General features: G+C 50.8%; 2 protein-coding genes across 5 annotated transcripts; one reads left to right on the top strand and one right to left on the bottom strand.

Annotated features, from left to right (window-relative positions):
• Nucleotides 1-1750: 1750 nt before the first annotated feature.
• SNRNP48 (small nuclear ribonucleoprotein U11/U12 subunit 48) lies at nucleotides 1751-12731 on the bottom strand. Its single transcript, XM_078612942.1, has 8 exons — nucleotides 12546-12731; nucleotides 11965-12069; nucleotides 11431-11491; nucleotides 11274-11348; nucleotides 6697-6882; nucleotides 5906-6030; nucleotides 4934-5097; nucleotides 1751-2992 (listed from the first exon to the last, which is right to left on the bottom strand). Exons 1-8 carry the CDS (start codon nucleotides 12693-12695, stop codon nucleotides 2236-2238), a joined length of 1623 nt encoding a protein of 540 aa, XP_078469068.1. The 5' UTR covers nucleotides 12696-12731; the 3' UTR covers nucleotides 1751-2235.
• Nucleotides 12732-13656: 925 nt separating this feature from the next.
• On the top strand, nucleotides 13657-22608 carry BLOC1S5 (biogenesis of lysosomal organelles complex 1 subunit 5). Of its 4 annotated transcripts, none has more exons than XM_078612912.1 (6): nucleotides 13657-13866; nucleotides 15922-15961; nucleotides 16262-16344; nucleotides 16982-17134; nucleotides 18036-18094; nucleotides 20431-22608. In XM_078612912.1, the coding sequence occupies exons 1-6, from the start codon at nucleotides 13830-13832 to the stop codon at nucleotides 20614-20616; spliced, it is 558 nt and encodes a 185-aa protein (XP_078469038.1). In that variant the 5' UTR covers nucleotides 13657-13829; the 3' UTR covers nucleotides 20617-22608. The 4 variants fall into 4 exon arrangements, with proteins under 4 accessions (XP_078469038.1, XP_078469046.1, XP_078469053.1 ...); XM_078612920.1 differs by having other exon boundaries at nucleotides 13657-14539; nucleotides 17008-17134; XM_078612927.1 differs by having other exon boundaries at nucleotides 13667-13729; nucleotides 17008-17134.
• Nucleotides 22609-22913: the final 305 nt, after the last annotated feature.

Below are 22913 nucleotides of genomic sequence, written 5' to 3'. Positions count from 1 at the left end.
TAGTTAACATCTCGCCACCGTGGCACCCAAGGCAAGTAGGATGGCGAGAGGCTTGACGAGCTTGAGATTGGTTGGTATTTGGGATGGTGGATTGGCAGTTTTGCCTGGGAATGTCAGGTGTTGTAGCAGGCTTGGGATGCGAGGTGGGCAGATGGCAGAACAGCAATGGAATCTGTAACGTGTTGTGCGTCATCTCCCCCCGCACGTGCGGATTTTCTCTGGGCACTCAAGTTTCTTCCCACGAAGGGGGACAAAAAAAAAACACTCCATAATGCATGGAGCAGGAAGCCTACTGAAACTCAGCCTGAAGACTCATCGAGGGTTTATTGTGGAACAATGTTTTTCCCATCATAAGAGAAAGAGATGCAATTAAACATTCAGGTCAATAACAGAGCGATTGTGACGGAGCATTGGCAGTGGTGCACAAGCACAGAAAACAAAAAACTCAACACATCCGTCAACATCGCTGCCCCCTTGACAGTAGTGATATATAACAGGTTACGTGTCAGCAAACGGCCCTTCTTCATAGCAGATCACCTCTCTGCAGTGTCACCGACGAACGTACAGAATGTTTCTCATTCGAGCCATTGCCTCAACATGCACACCTGTTGATTGTAAACGTTAAAAAAAAAAACTTGAAGTGCAAGGACCGTCATTTGAAAACCCATAACTTCCAACTCCTCCTGCAGGTCGCGTTACAAATCACGCGTGTCCAGCCGGTGCATGTCGCCGCAGGGCTTTGCTTGAAATTGGACGTCGCGCGGACGTCCGCTGCGTTGGGGTCGGCCGTTGAAGAGCCGGCGCGTAATAGCGGGCGAGGAGGGCAGAGACCGAAGCAATTACGACCGACGCGGCAAAACCACGGCGCGAGCCGTGCGGGTTTGTTCAGCGGCGCGCGAGCCAAGGATGATGGTGTTTTTCTTTTTATCGCCAAATAAATCCATCCGACTTTTATACGTTGGAAGGCCCGAACCCGTTTATTACGAGGACACTTTGCAGCTTGACGCATCGTCGGCCCGTGCGATGTAGGGCAGCGGTAGTTAACCAGTGGTATGCGTAACCCCGGGGGTATGTGTGACAGCTCTGGGTGGGAGGGGTGGATGACAGAGGGGGGGGGGGGGGACGTACGCGAGACAAATCACGCAACAGCAGTGGTCACCGTGTTAACGAAAGCACGAGTATTTCTAATGCCATGTGCTTACCTGGAGTGTGAAATTTGGGGAACCCGTGGCCTTGGACACCTCGGCCTTCCACGTGTTATGCTCGTGCTACCTCCCGTTCCGATTGTCACCATTTATTTCTGGAACTTATTTTACAAATTGTACAAAATACATTCTTGAATCCCATCAAAGTATCTCTGAAGCGATTCTACACCCCAGCGAATTACGTAACTTCCTCCCAGTCGGCTTCACGGCACCGGTAAGGGGTTTTATTAGTGTAAATATTCAATTGTAAGCATTTATAGTTAACGGTTGTGAAGTGTTAACTGAATGTCGTGTCAATTAGATGTGAACATAATTAAAACGCAGTAATATTTTTGTGTTTGTTATTGTAGCATTACTCGCAATATTTGCCGGCAGGAGTAAGCGGGCAGTCGACTGGGCCGGTAGGTGGGGGGGAGAGAAGACAAGGAAAAGGGGGGATGGGAGCCACCGACGTTATGGTAAGAGTGGGTTCACACCGGATCGGTCCGGGCAGCAATCACCACACACATCACCATGTGACCCATAGAGTTAAGCTCCACCGCGGCTGTGTGGCGAACAGGTTTTATTCACGTCGACGTCAGGGCACGCGACGTCCACGCAACTCGGTCTAACATCCAGTGTGGGGGCCATAGGGCCTGCATCAGAGACGGTCTCTTTGAGGTCCTTTCAAATTACAGCCAAACTCCCGCGTGCCGTGGAGATGTGGTGGTCGTGACGGATCCTATCGCCCACGCTCAGCAGACCGGACGTGCAACCCAGACGACGGCGGTTCAACTCCATCTCGGGTTTCTTGAATCCCATCTACACCGTGTGAACGGGGTTTAACCACGGTCGGTCGGTCGATTGGCAGGCAGGCCACGCGCGTGGGTTAGTCCACCTCTTCCAGCACGTCCCGACGGTGTGGGGAGCAGACCAACTTCCCGTTTTAGAGTTCCCCAGAGTGGAAGCCCTTCCTCCAGTAGCAGCAAGAGCGAGCGGTTGCAGAGCTGCACCTTTACCCGCAGTTGCAGCACCGGCGCACACGGTGCGTCTACGTTGCCTCGCCGCTCTCCTCCTCGTCACCGCCGCCGCCACCACCACACTCCTGGCTCTTCCGATGGCTCCTCTCGCGCTTCCGTTTCCTCTTCTTCTTTTTCTTCTTGCGCAGCTTCTTCTCGGCAATCCCGTGGGAATTCTCGCTCCCGCTGCCGCTGCTGCTCCGGTCCGAATTTGGATCCGGGTTGCGATTCCGGCTCCGATTCCGGCTGCGACTCCGTTTCGGGCTTTGATTCGGACTCCGATGCCGACTGAGATTACTATTCCGCTCCGTGCTTTCATCCCGGTCCCGACTACGGTCCCGTTTCCTGCTCTGCCGTTCTGGACTCCGATTCCGGCTGCCACTCCGTTTCGGGCTTTGATTCGGACTCCGATGCCGACTGCGGTTACTATTCCGCTCTGCGCTTTCATCCCGGTCCCGACTCCGGTCCCGTTTCCTGCTCTGCCGTTCTGGACTCCGATCCCGGCTGTGATTCCGGCTGTGACTGGCAACCGGGATTTGAATCCGACTCCGGTCCTGACGCCAGTTCTTGCTACGCTCCGGGCTTCGATTCCTCCGGCCCAGGTCCCGACTGCGATCCCTGCTCCCATGCCTGCTCCGCTCCGGACTTTGATGGCGACTTGTGTTCCGACTTCGCTCCCGACTCTGTTCCCGACTCCGGTTCGGATTGTGATCGCGGCCCCAGCCCCGATTCTGGCTCCGGGTTCTCGTCTCCCGGTCATCCAAGCGCCGAGTTTCTCGCGACCTCGACCTGAGAGATCAAACACAACAGCTCAGGAAGGAGGACGATGCAAATCATTGCAGTCGTTGCCATTAGTTTCAAACCATTCAGCACAGGAATGGTGGCCCACAACAAGCACCTAACCCACAGTAAAGCGAGTAGAACCATGATGAAATGATGAGGATAAGCGTCAAGTGTTACAACATTCGTGCTCTCATTAAAGTTGCCAGGCGCACAAATTTTACGTTAAAAGGACATTGAGCGGCGTGGAAGAATACGCGAAAGGGAGAAAGCGTCTTCAGATTCTGACAGAAGTGACGACACAGATGTCATTGTAAAGTCCATATGACTGGAGCTGTGACAGAGAATCGACGTTTGCCTCGTCTGGTTCCAGAGTCAGGCTTAACAACGAGGAGGCCGTTTAACATCCGTATGGATCCGACAAACGGATGCAGACAAAGAAAATGGAACGCAAGCCAAAACCTTGTGCACGGAGAATTTCACGCAATAAATCAAACCGAGACAAGTGGACCACGGAATGAACGCAGACAAGACATAAATCACGTTTACCGTTCAGACGGGCAAGTGGGCTTGCACATGACAAGTCACGGCTAGAAGGGACGATGGGCCGAGGTGGACACTAACGATGGACTGGCAGCCAGAGGTGGAAACATGGCCGGGAGTGCGTCCACCACAAAGACGGAGCGATGAAATCAATTCTAGATTTGAAGCTTTCGTGACTGCAAGGATTCATATTCTTAGGTTTTTTCGGTAAAGTCACGTAGGTAAAACATTTTAATTAATAAAAGTCAAATAAAAAATAAAATAAAAATCACGACGTTTCGGAGGCAACACAAGCTTCCGTCTTCAGGTGGAACCGTCACAGCACGATAGCTGTATCAAGTACTCAAGTATTTGAAACAGCAATCGTGCTGTGACGGTTCCACCTGAAGACGGAAGCTTGTGTTGCCTCCGAAACGTCGTGATTTTTATTTTATCTTTTATTTGATTTTTATTAATTTTAATTTTTTACCTACGTGACTTTACCGAAAAAACCTAAGAAAACGATGAAATCAACTTGTGCAAAGTTGCCGATTGATCTGTAGCATCGCGAGACCCCGAGCGACAGAGACGTCTTGGAGAGGCCTTCATCCAGCAGTGGATGAATGACGTCTCATGATGATGGTGATTTTACAACCAAGGGGATGGATTTATTTTCAGGGAAAATAGGACGAGAACTCCACAAATTCGTTGATCCACCAACTGTGCCGCCGACATCAATGTGGATAAGACGCGTTGCCCCAAACTCTATTCAGCAGCTGCGGCAAAAACTCAGCGCTGGTGCAATGGTCGCTCTCCACCATCCTCTCCCCCCACCACTCTCTCGCCCCACCGTCCTCATGCCCCCCCATCAGCTCACTCCCCATCACCCCCTCGCCCCACCACTCTCTCACTCCACCGCTCTCTCACTCCACCACTCTCTCGCCCCAGCAATCCCTTGCCCCACCACCCTCTCGCCCCACCACCCTCTCGCCCCACCACCCTCTCGCCCCACCATCAGCTCACTCCCCATCACCCCCTCGCCCCACCACTCTCTCACTCCACCACTCTCTCACTCCACCACTCTCTCACTCCACCACTCTCTCACTCCACCACTCTCTCACTCCACCACTCTCTCGCCCCAGCAATCCCTTACCCCACCACTCTCTCACTCCACCACTCTCTCACTCCACCACTCTCTCACTCCACCACTCTCTCACTCCACCACTCTCTCACTCCACCACTCTCTCGCCCCAGCAATCCCTTACCCCACCACTCTCTCACTCCACCACTCTCTCACTCCACCACTCTCTCACTCCACCACTCTCTCACTCCACCACTCTCTCGCCCCAGCAATCCCTTACCCCACCACTCTCTCGCCCCACCACTCTCTCGCCCCAACCATCCTCTCGCTCACTCGATGCCTCTTACCGGCTGCGTCGGTCGGCCGTACGATTGTCGGGCGCGTCCTCGTTGGAGGGCGGTGCAGCCGCAGCCTCCCCGCCACTCCCCTCCACCGCGCCCCCCTCCGCAGCATCTTCGCGCCACTGGCGCGCCAGCTCGCCCGTGTGCACGGTGATCACCTCCCGGAGGATCTGAGCGAGCGCCGCGGTGGCGATCCCGAGGGCGACGAGAGGGTTCGCGATGAGACACAACGACCACGCCGTTAACAAGGCGCCCGCGTCATGGAGTGAGGTGCAGCGGTCGTTGTAAAGGGCAGGGAGCTTCTTCCTTACCGAGGGCCGAGTTAGACTTTCAAACACCCTTGGCACGGGAACCCACGCATTGACACGCGGTGGCGAGATGTTAACTACCTCGCCTGGTATACAGGGGGTCGTGAGTTTGATCCCAAACCTGACGCAATGTATATTTGGAGTCTGCGTGTCTCCCCCACCGTGGTCACGTGAATTTTTTTCCAGGTCCCCCGGTTTTTCCCTCCACATTTAGAATCAACACACATTTAGAGTATCTGGCTGCGATAAATTTACACGTGATAAGCCACTCCATTGAGCTATCGTTTGTGGCCAGGTCGCTTCTGAAAAAGAGCTACATAGCTCAGTGGGCCTTACCTGCTAAAATAAAACATTTTGCTTTAGTTTTAACTCACACAGAGGCCCTTGGAGTGACAAAGATGACTTGTCAGGCCTAACATATGACCCTCTGGTATCCGATTAATGCGGCTAAGATGCTTAAGTGAGCGCACGAGCGTGTTGGTAAATGAAACCCATAACTCCCAACTCCGAGCGAGCGAGTAAACGTGCAAGTGAGCGAGCGAGTAAACAAGTGAGCTAGTGAGTGAGGGAACGAGCAAGTATGTGAGCGAGCGAGCGAGAGCGTAAACGAACGTGTGATTGAGTATGTGAGTCAGCGAGCAAGCGAGCGTGCATCGAGTGAGCGGGACACCTCGGTGTGGGAGCGCCGGGTGATGTGCACGTTCTTGGCGCGGTAGCTCTGGCGCCGGCGCTTGTAGTCACGCATCTCGGCCAGCACCTCGAGGTGCGACTTGGGGCCGCTCTGCTTCGACTGGGCTGCACGAGGGACGCGACAACAGACGGAGAGACCGAACGGACAAAAGACGGATGGGTGACAGACAAACGGATGGTTAGGCAGGGAAAGAGGAAATATTAAAAATCAAAGAGACCATTGGAACCTCATTTGCCAGTAAAAAATATGATTATTGTTTTTTTTACCCTTCTATCTGGCAACAAAACTTACACCTTTTTTACAAGGAGTCATGTTTGCATAGACCACAATACCTGCAGTCATAATGCAAACAAAAAACAAAACTCTGCTAATGATAACTCTGATAATGTGCAGGACAGTGCACATTATCAGAGTTGTGTTTTTTGTTTGCATTATGACTGCAGGTATTGTGGTCTATGCAAACATGATCCATACGGATAGAAGGGTAAAAAAAACAATTATCAATCCAAAAGAGCTTTTATCTCTTCAATGCGTCTTCATGTTATAGTGAGTGTAGTTCAACATGATATCTCTACGAGACTCTGTGTAAGTCTATGGGTCGCAATGCAAGTCTACGGGCCATAGTACTAGTCTATGGGGCTCTATGCAATTCATTGGTGATGGGCTGAGACCATCAACTCAGTCTGGCGGCTGCTGAAATCCGTACTCGGGAGGTTTACAGCGGTGACAACTTGGCATCTCAGACCTCTCTGATCCACCCCGTGCCTCACCCTTCTTGAGCTTGGCCGCCCAGTCGATATAGAGCTCGTCTGTGATTGGCTGGCTCGCGGCCGCCCCCATCCTGGCCGCCTCTGCCACCATGAAGTCGTAGATGGCGACGCGATCGGCTCGCGTGAGCTCGCACGCCGCACGGTCGTAGGTCAGCGGCACCGCACCTGGTGCAACCGAGTACTCGCCTGCGCGTACACGGCACGTGCGAACACACACAGACACACGCGCACACACACGTACGAATAGACACACAGACACGCGTACGAACAGACAGGCACACACGCACACGAATAGACATGCACACATACACACACATAGGCACACAGACGCTCACACAGCCATACATACAGAAATGCACACACACACGGATACCGGGATTATTCAGTGCCGGCGAGTGTCGAGGTATATCCGTTTTCTTCACAAAACCCCATGATTTCCATTTGTCCCATTTACAGCTTGCAGTGATGTTATTTAAACCACTAATGCAACCACAAATCAAGATGCAGATTCTAGAACGCATGATCTAATGCTACAGTCGGTACTGCGCAAGGACGGTTCTGAACTGGGACTGCACAGATGTTTCCGCAGACGTGGCAACGCAGCTAACGACGAGTCAGGCATTGCTTTTCTGAAATGTGTTAATTTGTTGAACTTTTCCTTTAAAACTGCAGGATTTAGCAGAATTAAGTGAACAACGGTGTAGCTGCGGTGACGTCAATAAACATTGGCCACGATGGCTTCTTGATATTAATCGATTACAACCACGTTTCTGCAGTGTTCATAATGATGGTGAAGTTGAGGTCATTTCTCAGCGTGATTGCATGAACCGCCTGTGCACCGTCCAACGCGGAAAGTAGTCCCTGAAGTTCCCGATTAAAGTGATTATTGGTTTGTTATTTTAGTCCAGCTATAACAGTATTTGAGGTTCTTGCTTGTAACCGAACGGGTCAAAAACTTGATTGGCTTCTGTAAAAGAATATCGGCAATGGGATTCATATATATTATTTTTTTAAACAAAAATAAACAGCCACTTGTGACCCTCCTGAAAAGTAGTCAGGAGAGGGCAACCGGGCGGCATATTTAGTCAAACGTGTGCGCAACACCTGCTCACGAGCACAACCACCCACGCTCATGCATCACAGGGAGAAGGAGATCCCCCCCCATGCCGCCCCCGCCAGCCCCCCGATTGAAGGGCATTCTGGAAAAGATTCAGTTACCGTTCGCCACTGATGTTATACCCATGGCTGAGATTTGAACCATGGTTGCCAAGTCCGAACACTCAGTACTGTGCCACCATTCACTCGTGCACAAAGACAAAGATCCCCCGTTTAGCCTTAATAGACTGTTGGGGCAAGTGCTGATAAGCGAGCACTTATGAAGGCCGGCACAGCACAGGAGGGAGTGAGATGACCAGTACCACGCCCGACCGCCTTTTGTCTCCCAAGTGGCTTTTGTCTCCCCAGTGGCGACGTTTACACATCATACCAGGTACTCATTTGAGGATGTGTCGACCTAGGGGAGGCTCAAGACCCATTCAGATAACTATCACTGGTGTTGGCCATGAACGGGAATCGAACCCGGGTCATTATTTCTACAACTACCCCAGCTCCTGTCACCCGATTACTCTGCTTGTGTGTTCTCAGCTATTGACTCACGCCTGCAGGTCAAAGAACCGGTCACTTCTACCACTGGCAGCGAGTGGATACATCTGGATGAAAGTGGTGTAAAGCGCAGTCTGCAACTCAACTCTTATCCACTGCATCTCTATGGACTCAGTGTTTGTATGAAATTACCCAAAACGTCACCTGTTACATTTTGTTCCTTTTTAGCGGCCAGCGTGATTGACAAGCATGTTCGGTTTTTGGTTATTGTTGCTTTAGCGCCTCTGGCCAGTGCAGCAACACCAACAAATTTGGATGGGCTGCTCAGAGATCTTGATACTTCAAGTCTTATTTGAAGTCTGACTTCTCATTTTCCATCAACCCGTCTTCCTTCTTTCATCAGCCTCCACCCTATCATCAATGTGTGCTCGTCTCTCATCTGATGGGTGTCCCAGCTTGCTGTCCTGCCCAACGCCTCTTCGCCGTTACGCTTCCCAAAAATATTACATGACCGAGCCTCTTCCATCTCCTCCAGTGAAAAAGACAAAGATCACCCCCGTATAGCCTTAACAGACCGTTGGAGAAAGTGCCGTTCGCGAGGACCTATGAAGGCCGGCACACGCACTGCACACACACACACACACGCGCGTGTGTACACGTGCACGAGACTCGGCGACAGTGGGTGAGCTGGTGAAAGGATACCAGGCGGAAGGATACTGCCAGGGCAGACTATACAACACCCTGGCAGAGCGAGCGAGCGAGCGAGCAAGCGCTAAAACGACCAATGCTTCACTCCGTCTTTCACATACTCACCCCTGTGACTGGGGGAGGGGAGGGGGGGGGGAAGGAGAGTGGGAGGAAGTAGGGGGAGCAAAAAAGTCAAAACAAAAAGGCTTTAACCAGCAATGTGATTAATTGTCCCAATTCAAAGGTTGTGAAACGGCTGAAGGCAACTACTCTTCAAATCTGGTTTTCACCCGTCATGTTTTATATATCTCCTTACATTCTCCCTGTCTCGTTTGTATAGTTTTGTTGAATCCATTTGCCTGAATGTAATGACCATTTGCACATATTTTTCATAAAACGCAAATAATCGACTCTCGTGCACTATACATTGTATTAAAATCAATAAACCATACTCTTTGGTTCTTTCGGTAAAGTCACGTAGGTATAAAATAAAATAAATCGCAACGTTTCGGGCGCAACACAAGCGTCCGTTATCAGGTGGGAAAGCTTTCCTACGTGACTTTACCGAAAGAACCAAAGAGTATGGATTCCTGCAGTCACGAAAGCTTCAAATCAAGATCGATAAACCAGTACATTGCTACGTGCCTGGTACCAATGCTGTTACCGTTTGGTGAACGAGAAAAACGAATGCCACCATAGCGCCCTCTAGTGACGTACAGTGACACCACTGGCGTAATAAGGTTGAATACGACTGCATTGTGGGAAGCCGGCTCGCCGGCTCCGTTGCCACGCGTGGTAGCATCGTGAGAGCGGACATCAGCAAACAGCAAAAAGAAAACCTCACTGTGCGTTGCAGATCAAAATGACACCATTCTCGCACGCATTCTGCACACTGCCTGGTGATAGGCACCGACAACTGCATACAGGTTGCAGGTTTCATCCTTGCTAAGGCTCATCAGTACAACATAGCCATCGACCAGTTTAACACGTAGGCTTTGCGACCAATATCATCCATAAGAGGTTTTTTTGGGTTAGATCGCGTAAATATATAAATGTGTCGTTAAAACCCGCCGCCACACGACACAGCCAACTAGTAAGGGTTGTGACGTGAACAGAACGTGGCCAATTCGTCACAAGTACAGCACACCGGTTGTGTGTTGGAGTGCCAAGCCACAACATTTACAATCTGGGCACGACGTGTCGCCAGTAATTACAACCAGCTTCATCAGGCGACAGCCATCTACCATTTCCGCCTGGTGGTGATGCCTTTTTTTTTTGCATTTAAGTTATAATTATTATTTTTTTAGGCAGTGTGCGTAGTTATCTGCTTCTGTATTTAAATGCTTTATTTAGACTGGAGAAATCAAATGAGCTAGGAAGCTCTTTTTCACAGATGTCCAGTTTTGACAGTTTTGACTGGACATCTGTGAATGCAAAATTTTAATTGTGTCCTGGATGGCAAATTAATATGGGATTCATCGGTAGGGAGGGGGGCAAGGGAAGACCCATGTGGCACTCGAAGACCTGGGTGTGAGGATGGCATGCGATGGGTCGTTCTGAACGTCTCATTTCAAATTAGTTTTGCATGCGGAAGGAGCCCAGAGAACTCGAAGAGAACCCAAAACGCAAACGCTGGGGATATAATTTAGAGATTCGCGCGAACGGGTTCAAGAACCCACTTGCTGTACTGTCATCTCCTGGCCACCTGGCATCTTAGTGAGTTTAGGAGTTTCTCAAATCTCTACCCGATTCAGAAACCCCTGTGCCTTCAAAGTAATCCGCTACTGATCCAAACATGCTCTTGAAAACGACATCAAAGAAACCTGTGGTAATGTTTTCAAGCACAATTAAGCACAGTCGCAATATCATTGCGAATTATAATATAATTGAGCGCAGATCTGCATGGAAGCCCAGCAGGTTTGGCAGTTGCACAGTTCTCCATGTGATCCACCAAACCCTTTCCTCCAAAGTGCTAGATCACAGGCATGCCACCACACCCGGTTGTGCTGTGCTACGTTCTGAATGGGCTGGCAAGCTAATCAGACTCAAGCTCGCACACACGACAGCCGCCATTCACCACCAAGTGTTGGTGGCATCTGCACGGCGCTTGTGCCAGGCTAGGTGCACTTTTGAGACCATCGCATTAAGTGCCAAAGGCTCGCTGGAACCCGGTCTTGTGGTTTAGCCGAGATGAATGGCAGATGCACCACACGTGCTCCCCACTGTGCCAATGCACGCACGAACACACGAGGCCCACAGTGAGTAAATGAAGATTCCCTCCCTCTCACCTGGTGCAAAGAGCCCCATGCCCTGTGAGCTCTTCACCCTCGCCTCACGGATGATTTGTGCTTGCTGCTCTTTGTCTGCAACACACAAAGATCCGAATGAAGTGGGCACATTGAAATCTTGATGGTTTCGTGTCGAGTCGTGATGTGCGACTGTTACCAATCTTGATCGACGGGACATTGGCCTTCTCGTAGAAAAAAGTTGTGTCGATCATCTTCTCCTGAAAAAAAACACAAAATGTGAAAATTTAAATGTTAAAATTCTTCATCCACCCATGTTACGGACTTGGTCAACTAGACAAGACTGTTTGGTCTCATTCACACTGTGTTCTATCACCATACAAGACGAGACAATGAGCCCCTATGTAGCCTAAACAGACTTTTGGGCCAAGTGCTGTTAGTGAGCACCTATATGAAGGTCGGCACGGCACGCGAGGGGGTGGGTGACCAGCACCAGGCCTGGCCGCCTTTGTCTCCCCAGCAGCGATGTTTACACATCGCACCAGGAATTATATCACTTTCATGGGAAGGCCAATAACATGACGATGTTTTTCTTAATTAGAACACCATCTTTTCAGCTCACTCCCAACAGCCCCACCTAGTGGAAATGTCACGAGCCACCCCCCGACGACTCCACTACCGCTCCTCAACCGCCATACACTACAGGTGACAAAACACACACTCGGGCACTCGCCTGGTCGTCCTTGGAGTAGCCCTGCGCGCTGAGTCGACATGTCTCGACGTGCCGCTCCAGTGATGCGGCCGGCATGCGGTGCCCCGAGTTTATGGGACACACAACCTGCAGTCGGGAAAACACAATCCCATCTTTAGCCACGCGGATCACATTCACCAAGACGTACACCCCAAACTTGTGCCCGGTGTCAATAACGTGAAACAAATCTTGGTCACACACACACAAAGCCACCTACAAAATAATACGATGCAGCCACAACTGTTGCTTTACGATACAGGGAGGAAACGTTCGTCTCATGGTCCGGAGAAGACAGGACTGTATGGATGTTGAACCTCTTTCCCACCATACGTAGCCAACGTCAATTCAGTATCGTAGTCCACATAAGCACGTCGCAAAACGTCGCCCAATAGCTATGCTCGTTTTAGAGACACTCCAGAAGAAAGAGCCAATCAGAGGGGGCGTAACAACGTGCGTCGCCAATACGGACTACCAATTCGAAACAGCGGCGCAACGATCCTTAGGTTTCTACAGCGCAGAGGGGTACGGGTGGAGAAGTGAATTTAAAAGGGGGCACCACTTACCGGGCTCTCCTCGCTCGCCGCTCGCTCCAGGACCTCCATGCTCCACCCCAGGGAGGAGGCGACCTCCTCCAGGCGCCGTCGGCATTGCTGCGCGAAGTCCTCGAGTTCCCGCGCGCGCCGATCGCGTTCCTCCGCCTCGGCGTCCGCCATTGATGCCGACAGCGAGTGGGGGGGAGGGGCGGTAGTGGGGGCTGTGACGTAATAGATTTGTTGTAATCTTCTTCTTCCGGAAGAGGAAGACTGTAAAGAATATTCTGACGTGTCTTCCAGAATCGGAAGACGTCTGTGTGTATTCTGGATAATTCTATCGGACTCTTCGGTTTTTTCGGTAAAGTCACAAAAATAAATAATAAATATTATAGAAATCTTGTTGTTTTATTATTATAAAAATATAGATTTTTTTTTTATTATAATTATTTTTTTATTATTATGTAATAATAGAAGTATATTATTTTTTATTATTAAAAAAATAATAATAGCAGTATTCTTATTTTTTTACCTGCGTAACTTTACCGAAAAAACCTAAGCGTATGAATCCTTGCAGTCACGAAAGCTTCAAATCTAGAATTCTACCGGATTTAAAGCTTTCGTGACTGCAGGGATTCATATTCTTGGTTCTTTCAGTAAAAGTCACGTAGAAGGGAAATAATAAAATAATACAAATATAAAACAATACAATTTTATTATTTCCCTTCTACGTGACTTTACCGAAAGAACCAAGAATATAATTCTACCGGATTCAAAAGTTGTCTACCGGAATCAGACGTGCAGCTAACGAGAAGGGCAATTCCATCTACTGTACCTGGATTCGGGAGGCCTTCACCGGAATCAGAAGACGCCTACCGAGAAAGAAAATGTACATCTACCGGATTCAGAATCAAATGTTTTTTAATTAGACTGTGGAAGAAGGATATTGAGCCATGAAGCTGTTTTTCGCCGAAGCCGGAAGATTCTACCGAAAACGCCGGGGGGCAGGGGCGGGGCTTTGGAGGGGGCGGGGCGTCGGAGGGGCGGGGCGTCGGAGGGGCGGGGCGTCGGAGGGGCGGGGCTTCGGAGGGGCGGGGCTTCGGAGGGGCGGGGCGTCGGAGGGGCGGGGCTTCGGAGGGGCGTGGCGGGCGACACTCGACCCGGAAGTCAAGCTGCACGCGGATCACGTGGGCCCAGTGTTACAGACGCCTTCAGGAGTCAGCTGATGATGATGATGTTGTTGTTGTTATTGATCTGAGTGTTAATTTAACCGCCGTGATTTGTAATTCAGTTATGAGATAAAAGACACTCGGGCTGATGCGAGTGCAAGCGCTTAAAAGCGGTGACGATAATGGTAATGATGGAATTGACGGTGATTGTTGACTACGGATGGTGTGATAGCTTGATGATGGTGGTGAATTGATAGTGCTGATTTCATGATGAATGTGCGACTCTAATAGTGGATTTAGGTGCAAATGATAATGCAATGTGATGATGATGACGCTGGTGGTGGTGGTGATTGTAAAGACGACGGTGTGGCGGATGAGATGGTAATGCCATGATGGTGGTGATGATTCTGATGGTGCTGATGCAGAGTTGTTTTTTATGCTACGGTGATTATTTTGGTGGTAATTGATTGAAAATGCTGATGCCATTGATGGCGATGTGCTTGCGATGCAAAGATCATCATCGATGTATGCTGCTGACGTGATTATTGTCATGTTGCAATGACCCAGAATGCGTACGATCGCGTCAGATCTCGGAAGCCACGCAAAGCTTAAAGAAGCCTGGGTATTGCTTTGGTCAACATAACCTGGTGCCTCGAGTTTCCTGGCTGGCTGCTGGCTGGGCTCCTCCCCTGCACCCCGACGATAACTTAGCTGTTAGTGGCTGCTGGTCACCCAAACTGTCTGGGTAACTGGCTAAACGGGATTTTCCGTCTGAATGCATAAACGGCGGAAGAAATTTGAAAAGGCACAGTCGTGACCCCGAAGAGGTGTGGGAGTAACAGGCGGAAGACTGACACGGTTCGTTTAAAATTGCTCTGACTTGACAATTATTACTCCTTGGTTCTTTCGGTAAAGTCACGTAGAAGGGAAATAATAAAAATAAAACATAATAAAATACAATTCTCACGACGTTTCGGCCACAACGCAGGCAGCCGTTGTGGCCGAAACGTCGTGAGAATTGTATATTATGTTTTATATCCCTTCTACGTGACTTTACCGAAAGAACCAAGAAGATGAATCCCTGCAGTCACGAAAGCTATAAATCGAAAATTATTACTCCAGTGTAATGTTTTCGTCAAAATCCTCGAGAATAGTTTTACGTAAAAAAAATTAACCAGATTACTTTTGTGCTTCGAGCTCAGAATTATGAGAAGAGTATACAAATGACAGCCGTCTCTTATTTGTCATTGCAGAGAAACGGCTTCTCGGCTAGTTTCAAATGTTTTCACCCGGATAATCCGCTTGCAACGGTGGCCAGTGTAAAGGAAATGTCACGGCAGTGAAGCAAATTCGAATGTTACACTGCACTGCTGTGTCCCCCCGCTTTGGCCAAATCGCAATGGCCACCGTGGAGACGTATGACCAGAGACCGGCACGACATTTGGAGGCCATCATCATTCAGGAGTGTACGAACTGTCTACGTGCATTGTAAAATGATACGGAAACTCTTTACCCGTGGGACACATGACAGGAACGGGAGTAAGAGTCAAGCAATTAATGCGTGGGAAAAAAATATAAAGGAATAGGGAGAGGGAACGAATGCCGGGACAGATCAAGTTCATTTATTAGGTATAGCCCTGTGAGCCATTCGGCTCTTGAATCAGGTGCAACCGCAACAAACAAAAAACAAAAACATGAACAAAAAACATCTTAAAGTGAATATGTGACTAAGTGCAAACAGAAAATCCAAGAAAAGACAGCAAAATATTGCAGAAAAAACACCGTACACCAACGCTGTGTGCAAAAATCCCAGTGGGATGCAAGTCAAACAACAACAACATGTCCCAAAGATGGGCAAAGAGGAGGGCACGGCTCAAGATGAGCAGCAGGAAGAGAGGAGGAGGAGCACCCGTGCAGGAAAGAATGGCCGGACCAAGATGTTTGGAATGAGAGGGTGATGATGATGATGGGAGAAGGGGAAGAGAGGGAAGGAAGGAGCGAGCAGGAGTGAGCTACGTGGAGGAGCAACGTCTGTTTTCACAGGGGGCGGGGAGAGGGGGGGGGATTCGGAGTGGGGGTGGCCACTTAGAAGTCACGTGGTTTACTGGAAGCCTGAAATGATTTTGACATAGATGTGCGTTGATGTTGGTGCTGGGTGACCATGTTGATGGATTTTGTTCATTCCGATTTTGTCCCCGCGGGTTTACCCGATTTCAACTTCTCTTTCCACGGACACGAAGACGATGGCCACGCGAACCGGGATGGAAAAAATCGTGAAGGGTGAGCTCGTGTTGTGTTTCAGTGATAATGGTGACTGGTCTAAGGTGCAGTTGTTGATGGTGGTGATGTTGATTGTCATGGGAAATATTGGTGATAACGAAGATGGTAGTGGCATGATGATAATCATACAGGTTTTGATAGCATAAATTGATGGAAGTATTTTCAAGGAAATAATGGATGATTATGATGATTGTACTGCTGGTGATGCTAATGATGATGATTGTGCCGATGATGCCATTTGTGCTTTTGCTGATCATCGTGATGCTGCTGATAACGGTTCTGATGATGATCGTGTTGCAGATGCTGGAGAGATCAGCACCCGCCTCTTGGACCACAAAGCGTTCACGCATGGCCAGGCTCGCTTCATGCTTCGGGAGTTCGAGGTGAGCATCGCGATCATCGATCCGATGTTGAGGATGTACAGCCGATGACCGGTAGCAGCGTTATCAAGATCGGCCTCTGGAGGTTCATGAAGGACGCTACTGGACAGTGCCAAGCCACTTTGAAGCTACTGGGCAGTTGGAGGCAGTCGCCCTACAACAGCAATTACAAGCGGAGCGCCGGGTGGATAAAACGCAGAAAGTTGGCACAGTGGTGGGAGCACAGGTGGTGCATCGACCAGTCATCTCAGTCAGTCGACCCATGGCACCTGGGTCTGCCCCGTGACCTTCCGGCGGGCGTTCAATACTTCACGTGGCCTTAACGTGCACTTAGCCTGGCACAAGCACCGTGGTGACGTCACCACCACTTAGTGGCGCATGGCGGTTGTTGTTGTACTGTATATAAGGCGGTCAGGCGTGGTTCTGGCCACCCACCCCCTCATATACCGTGCCAGTCTTGATAAGTGCTCGCTAACAGCACTTGCTCCTACAGTCTGTTCAGGCTGTACCCGGGATGTTTGTCTTTGTCGCATTGGTTAGCGCTCTGCACTGCAAACTCGTCTATCCCGAGTTTGATTTCCATATTTCTGAACTACTCAAACCAGTCCTGGAGCTCCCCTAGGTGGGTTTAACCTGCAAGCGAGTGCCTGGCGTGCGAGAGAGCAGGAGCGGCGCGGGTACCGCGAGATGCGCCGCTTGCAGGAGACCGGGGAAACGATGACGCGCATGGCCGACTCGCTGCTGCCCGACGCCCTGGCCCTCGCCCAGGAGCTCCCCACCATGCTCGCTCGCCGTGAGTTCCGCGCAGAGACCACCACGATTGCATACAGGCATGGGGCACACGCGCACAGACGCAGGCACACGTAACCAACGACAACGTTCCCCCATGGGGAAGCCCCGTATGACAATTCGGACGATCTTCCATCGGCTAAGTCCCCGATAGCAAAACGTCCTGATAGTCAAGCTACATTCACATTGGATCATCCTCGGGTCGCCGAGTTGATAACGCTGTGCGATAAACACCCACTGAACCACCGTCCAGCAAAGACGAATATCCACCGGATAGCATTAACAAACTTTTGGGGCAAGTGCTGTTAGCGAGTTGCACCTGTGAAGGCCGGCGCGGCACATGAGGGGGTGGGTGGCCAGCACCACGTCCAGCTGCCTTCATCTCCCCATTGCTGATGTTCACACGCCGCACCAGGTACTCATTTGAGGCTGAGTCGACCTGGAGGGGAGGCCCAGGACCGGTTCAGATAATTGTCAGTGGTATTGTCCGTGAGCGGGAATCGAATCGGGTTCGTAGCGCATTGCGCTCACCGCTGTGCCACTGCTCCCCACACCCCCGCCCACCCCACTACCCTCTCAGGCACATTTAATTGAACATTAAACCCGGCCACCCAAGTTCTATTCCCAACCATGGCTAACGTCAGTCCCTCGTGATACCTGAACTTATTCTGGAACCTGCATCCCACCCTCCCCACCACCCCCGTTCTCTCCCTGCCTCCCAATTCACAAACCTGCACGGACCCGCGTGATGGATGAACTACGGCCAAGCAACCCTCATGTCCAACACGGCGCCGGTGGCCTTCGCCCAGCAGTAGTTTGACAAAGAGGCTGTAAATGATGATGATGGAGCGTCGTTACGAGATGTAATGAGCCCCATCATGACTTGCCTTCTGTCTGTTCCACAGTGGAGGCTGCAAACCGCATGTGCAACCGCATCCTGCAGCACCAGGATGAGCCTCGTGAGGTGAGGAGGAATGCCCAGCCCAAATAATCGGCATCATCACCATCGCTCCAGCCCACACACTCATCACCATCACTCCAGCCCACACACTCATCACCATCACTCCAGCCCACACACTCATCACCATCACTCCAGCCCACACAATCATCACCGTTACTCCAGCCCACACACTCATCACCATCACTCCAGCCCACACACTCATCACCATCACTCCAGCCCACACACCCATCACCATCGCTCCAGCCCACACACTCATCACCATCACTCCAGCCCACACACTCATCACCATCACTCCAGCCCACACAATCATCACCATCACTCCAGCCCACACAATCATCACCATCACTCCAGCCCACACAATTATCATCATCACTCCAGCCCACACAACCATCACCATCACTCCAGCCCGCACACTCATCACCATCACTCCAGCCCACACACTCATCACCATCACTCCAGCCCACACACTCATCACCATCACTCCAGCCCACACAATCATCACCATCACTCCAGCCCACACACTCATCACCATCACTCCAGCCCACACACCCATCACTCCAGCCCACACAATCATCACCATCACTCCAGCCCACACACTCATCACCATCGCTCCAGCCCACACACCCATCACTCCAGCCCACACACTCATCACCATCACTCCAGCCCACACACTCATCACCATCGCTCCAGCCCACACAACCATCACCATCACTCCAGCCCACACACTCATCACCATCACTCCAGCCCAAACAATCATCACCATCACTCCAGCCCACACACTCATCACCATCGCTCCAGCCCACACAATCATCACCATCACTCCAGCCCACACAATCATCACCATCACTCCAGCCCACACACTCATCACCATCACTCCAGCCCACACACTCATCACCATCACTCCAGCCCACACACTCATCACCATTGCTCCAGCCCACACGCTCATCACCATCGCTCCAGCCCACACAATCATCACCATCACTCCAGCCCACACAACCATCACCATCACTCCAGCCCACACACTCATCACCGTCACTCCAGCCCACACAATCATCACCATCGCTCCAGCCCATACAATCATCACCATCACTCCAGCCCACACACACATCACCATCGCTCCAGCCCACACACTCATCACCGTCACTCCAGCCCACACACTCATCACCATCACTCCAGCCCACACACTCATCACCATCACTCCAGCCCACACACTCATCACCATCACACCAGCCCACACAATCATCACCATCACTCCAGCCCCCACACTCATCACCATCACTCCAGCCCACACAATCATCACCATCACTCCAGCCCACACAATCATCACCATCACTCCAGCCCACACACTCATCACCATCACTCCAGCCCACACAATCATCACCATCGCTCCAGCCCACACACTCATCACCGTCGCTCCAGCCCACACACTCATCACCATCACTCCAGCCCACACACTCATCACCATCACTCCAGCCCACACAATGATCACCATCACTCCAGCCCACACACTCATCACCATCGCTCCAGCCCACACACTCATCACCATCACTCCAGCCCACACAATGATCACCATCGCTCCAGCCCATACACTCATCATCACTCCAGCCCACACAATGATCACCATCGCTCCAGCCCACACAATCATCACCATCGCTCCAGCCCACACAATCATCACCATCACTCCAGCCCACACAATCATCACCATCACTCCAGCCCACACAATCATCACCATCACTCCAGCCCACACAATCATCACCATCACTCCAGCCCACACACTCGCCACCATCGCTCCAGCCCACACACTCATCACCATCACTCCAGCCCATAAAATAATCAGCATCGCTCCAGTCCATACACTGTCCCCTACAGACGGAACATTTGGAATTCACATTTTTAATTTACTGCCTTCTGGCGAGCCAGGGTATAGCACCTCCTCGACCGGCACGTGAAGGTCATTTCACAATATCTGTATGTGCGGTGATCCACCAACCCTCCTCGTTGCTGCCTGTACAGTGCTGGACTAAGGCAGCCATATGCAGCAGCGTAGCTACGACCACCACCACCCGGCTAAACTCCCATTTGATTTCGGCATTGTTTTTTATACGAGATAAGGCCCACTGAGCTAAATAGCCCTTTTTCAGAAGCGACCTGGCCATAAATGATATCTCAATGAAGCCGCTTATCGTCACGGGGAAATGTATTGCAGCCAAATCCTACTGCCACTAACGCAACAAGTTGTCGAAAGTCGGCGGGAGGTGGCCCGACGGTTTGACAGAAGGGCCGTTCGTCCGGCAGTGGATAGATCGCGTCATTCCCCCCCTGGTCTCTCTGCGGGGCAGCATGAGGCGCTGGGGAAGGGGCGAGAGCGGCGTCGCGCCGAGCTGGACGCGAGCGTGCGGCGGATGCGCGAGCACTGCGCCGGCACGGACGCCCGGCACGACCGGGAGATGGCGGAGACGCGGGCACGCTACGAGCGCCTCGCCGTCGAGCTGCAGGAGGGTTACGCCCGCACCACGGCGCCGTGACCCCTGCCCCATGACCCCTGCCGCCCGCACGACGGCGCCGTGACCCCTGCCGCCCGCACCACGGCGCCGTGACCCCTGCCGCCGGCACGACCGTCGCCACGACCTTCGCCGCCAGAATCGGAATCTTTTTTTTGACTGGAGGAATCCGACAAGCTCACGAAGCTCTTTTTTCACAGACGACCAGTAAATGTCCACCGTCGCCACGTGCAGCCCGTGGCGAATGGCGCGGCTCCTCCCACGCTCGTGGCTGTTGTCGTGGCCTTCAAGTGGGTTGCGGCAACAGCCACACGTGCGGCAACAAAGATCCCCCCATATAGCCTTAACGGAGTGTTGGGGCAAGAGCTGTTCGCAAGCACTGAAGGTCCATGCAGAATCAGCTTTATTTCTCCACTGTTGAATCCTTTGTTAAACTGAGCAATACAGGCACCAATATTGTTGGAAATAATTCCAGCACCGCTGAAATCCTGGGTTCGAATCCCGGCAGCTTTCGGTGGTTAAAACGGGGTCCTCAAGTGTAGTAGTGAGTTGATGGGTCTCGGCCCTGTCACCTATGATAGCACAAAAAAACACCACATTCATTCTTAATTTGGATAAATTCAAACTCTTGATTATGTAAAGCTATTGCTTTGTCACACCACTCTCATATGCAAAGAGATTTGTAAAGTGCTGCCCTCTACCGTGTGTGTGTGTGGTTGTCAGGTTTTTCGAGGACACGACTAAACCCATCGATTCGTCGCGTGGGGTGATTGGATTGGTCGTCACATGCCTCATGTACATGTATACTCTAGGTGTTGTATCGCTCTTTCATGATACGTGATCCATTACTAGGATCGCCAGTACCAGCCAGCACTACTATGCATCTGCTATGAAGGGCTTGGGGAATAGGGTAATGCCCCAGTTCAAAGACACTGAGCTGTCGTCCATGAGGCCCAAAACCAAATATTCCACTTGTCGGTGCCACGAGATGTGGCATAACTTGAGCGGTTCCAATTTATTTACTTGGCCAATGATGGTGAATTATGTGATAACCATTTGAAACGAGTGGGTTATCAAATCGCTCACTCTTATCGGCTACTCATTTATTTTGCTACTGTGGGTGATGCCAATGTCTGCTCTGGCCCGTGGACTACTGGGACCGCCTGTGGTTAAACTAGGTTCTCGTTTTCAGAGAATTGATGGTCGTGGTCCGATCACCAGTGACAACACAAAATATGCGTGCTTTGTGCGTTTAATTGAGCCTCGCCCAGATACAAAATTAGTAGTATGTTTTTGCGTTAGTGTTGTCGATCTCTCTGTATGCAGATTGCCCCGCGTGTTGTTCCGAAAATAATATTCAGGAACTGAAATTCAGTTCCCTGAATCTCCCAACACGTGGGGCGATATGGCGGGCATCGTGCCTAGCAACACGCGGTACAACCCAAAAAGCATTCGAGAGCTAAACTTCTCATTGGCGTGTCGACAGTAGCTTGACATTATCGTGCCGTTCGTGCAAATTGCATCTCAAAACGCCGCAGAATTTGTAACACGCGCAGATTTTTGCAGGGAGGCTCAGGAAACTACAAACGAGCGGAAAGGCAGCCACAACCAGCACCAACAATTTCCCAAGCTCTGTCGTCCTATATTGAAATGTTTGTCCAACTTCTTACGGCCTCGGAGCAATTCGCCACACATTGCTTTTGGAAGCAAGTTTCCCTGTTGCATTCAGATGTTCAGACACTTGCCCAGAAGCTATTTATGTTGTATGTTATAAACAGCTACGGTTGATCTAACTTTCAATACAAGTCTCGTGGTTGAATTTGTATGCTCAAAAACTCGTGTGCTTAAAATGTGGTTTAAAAATTATTCCTAATTCACATTACGTAGAGAAATGGAATTACAAAATGTCACGCTTAGGTCTAAGCGTTTTTGGAGAAATGGACATGAATTGCACATGTGCCTGTTTTCCATTGCCCTTGTCCAATTTTTATTTCACAAATACATAATGCGTTTTCAGCCACTTGTAAAGCCTCTGCTGATTGAAGGCATCCCCACACGGCATCTGCAATGGAGGTAGTTTAACCAGTCAAGCATGCTGGCTAGTGTGGGGGGGGGGGTGAAGAGTGAGGAATGGGACCAGTTCAGATATGCAAATTAAAATATTTTGTTTTTGATATCGGGATGAAGGCCCATTGAGCCGGCAAACTCAAGTGCTACCCCCGAGGGATGGACGGGAGTGAAGGGGAACCTGAATGGCACAACAGAACGTTTCAATTACTTCCTACTCATGAGATCCCTGGCCAGGAATCGAACTCAGGCAG

The sequence above is a fragment of the Lampetra planeri genome, chromosome 2, assembly GCF_965212315.1.
Source record: "Lampetra planeri chromosome 2, kcLamPlan1.2.h2, whole genome shotgun sequence".
NCBI classification, from domain to species: Eukaryota; Metazoa; Chordata; class Hyperoartia; order Petromyzontiformes; family Petromyzontidae; genus Lampetra; species Lampetra planeri.
The sequence above is the reverse complement of the archived record's forward strand: the minus strand, read 5'-3'. Positions and strand labels throughout refer to the sequence as shown.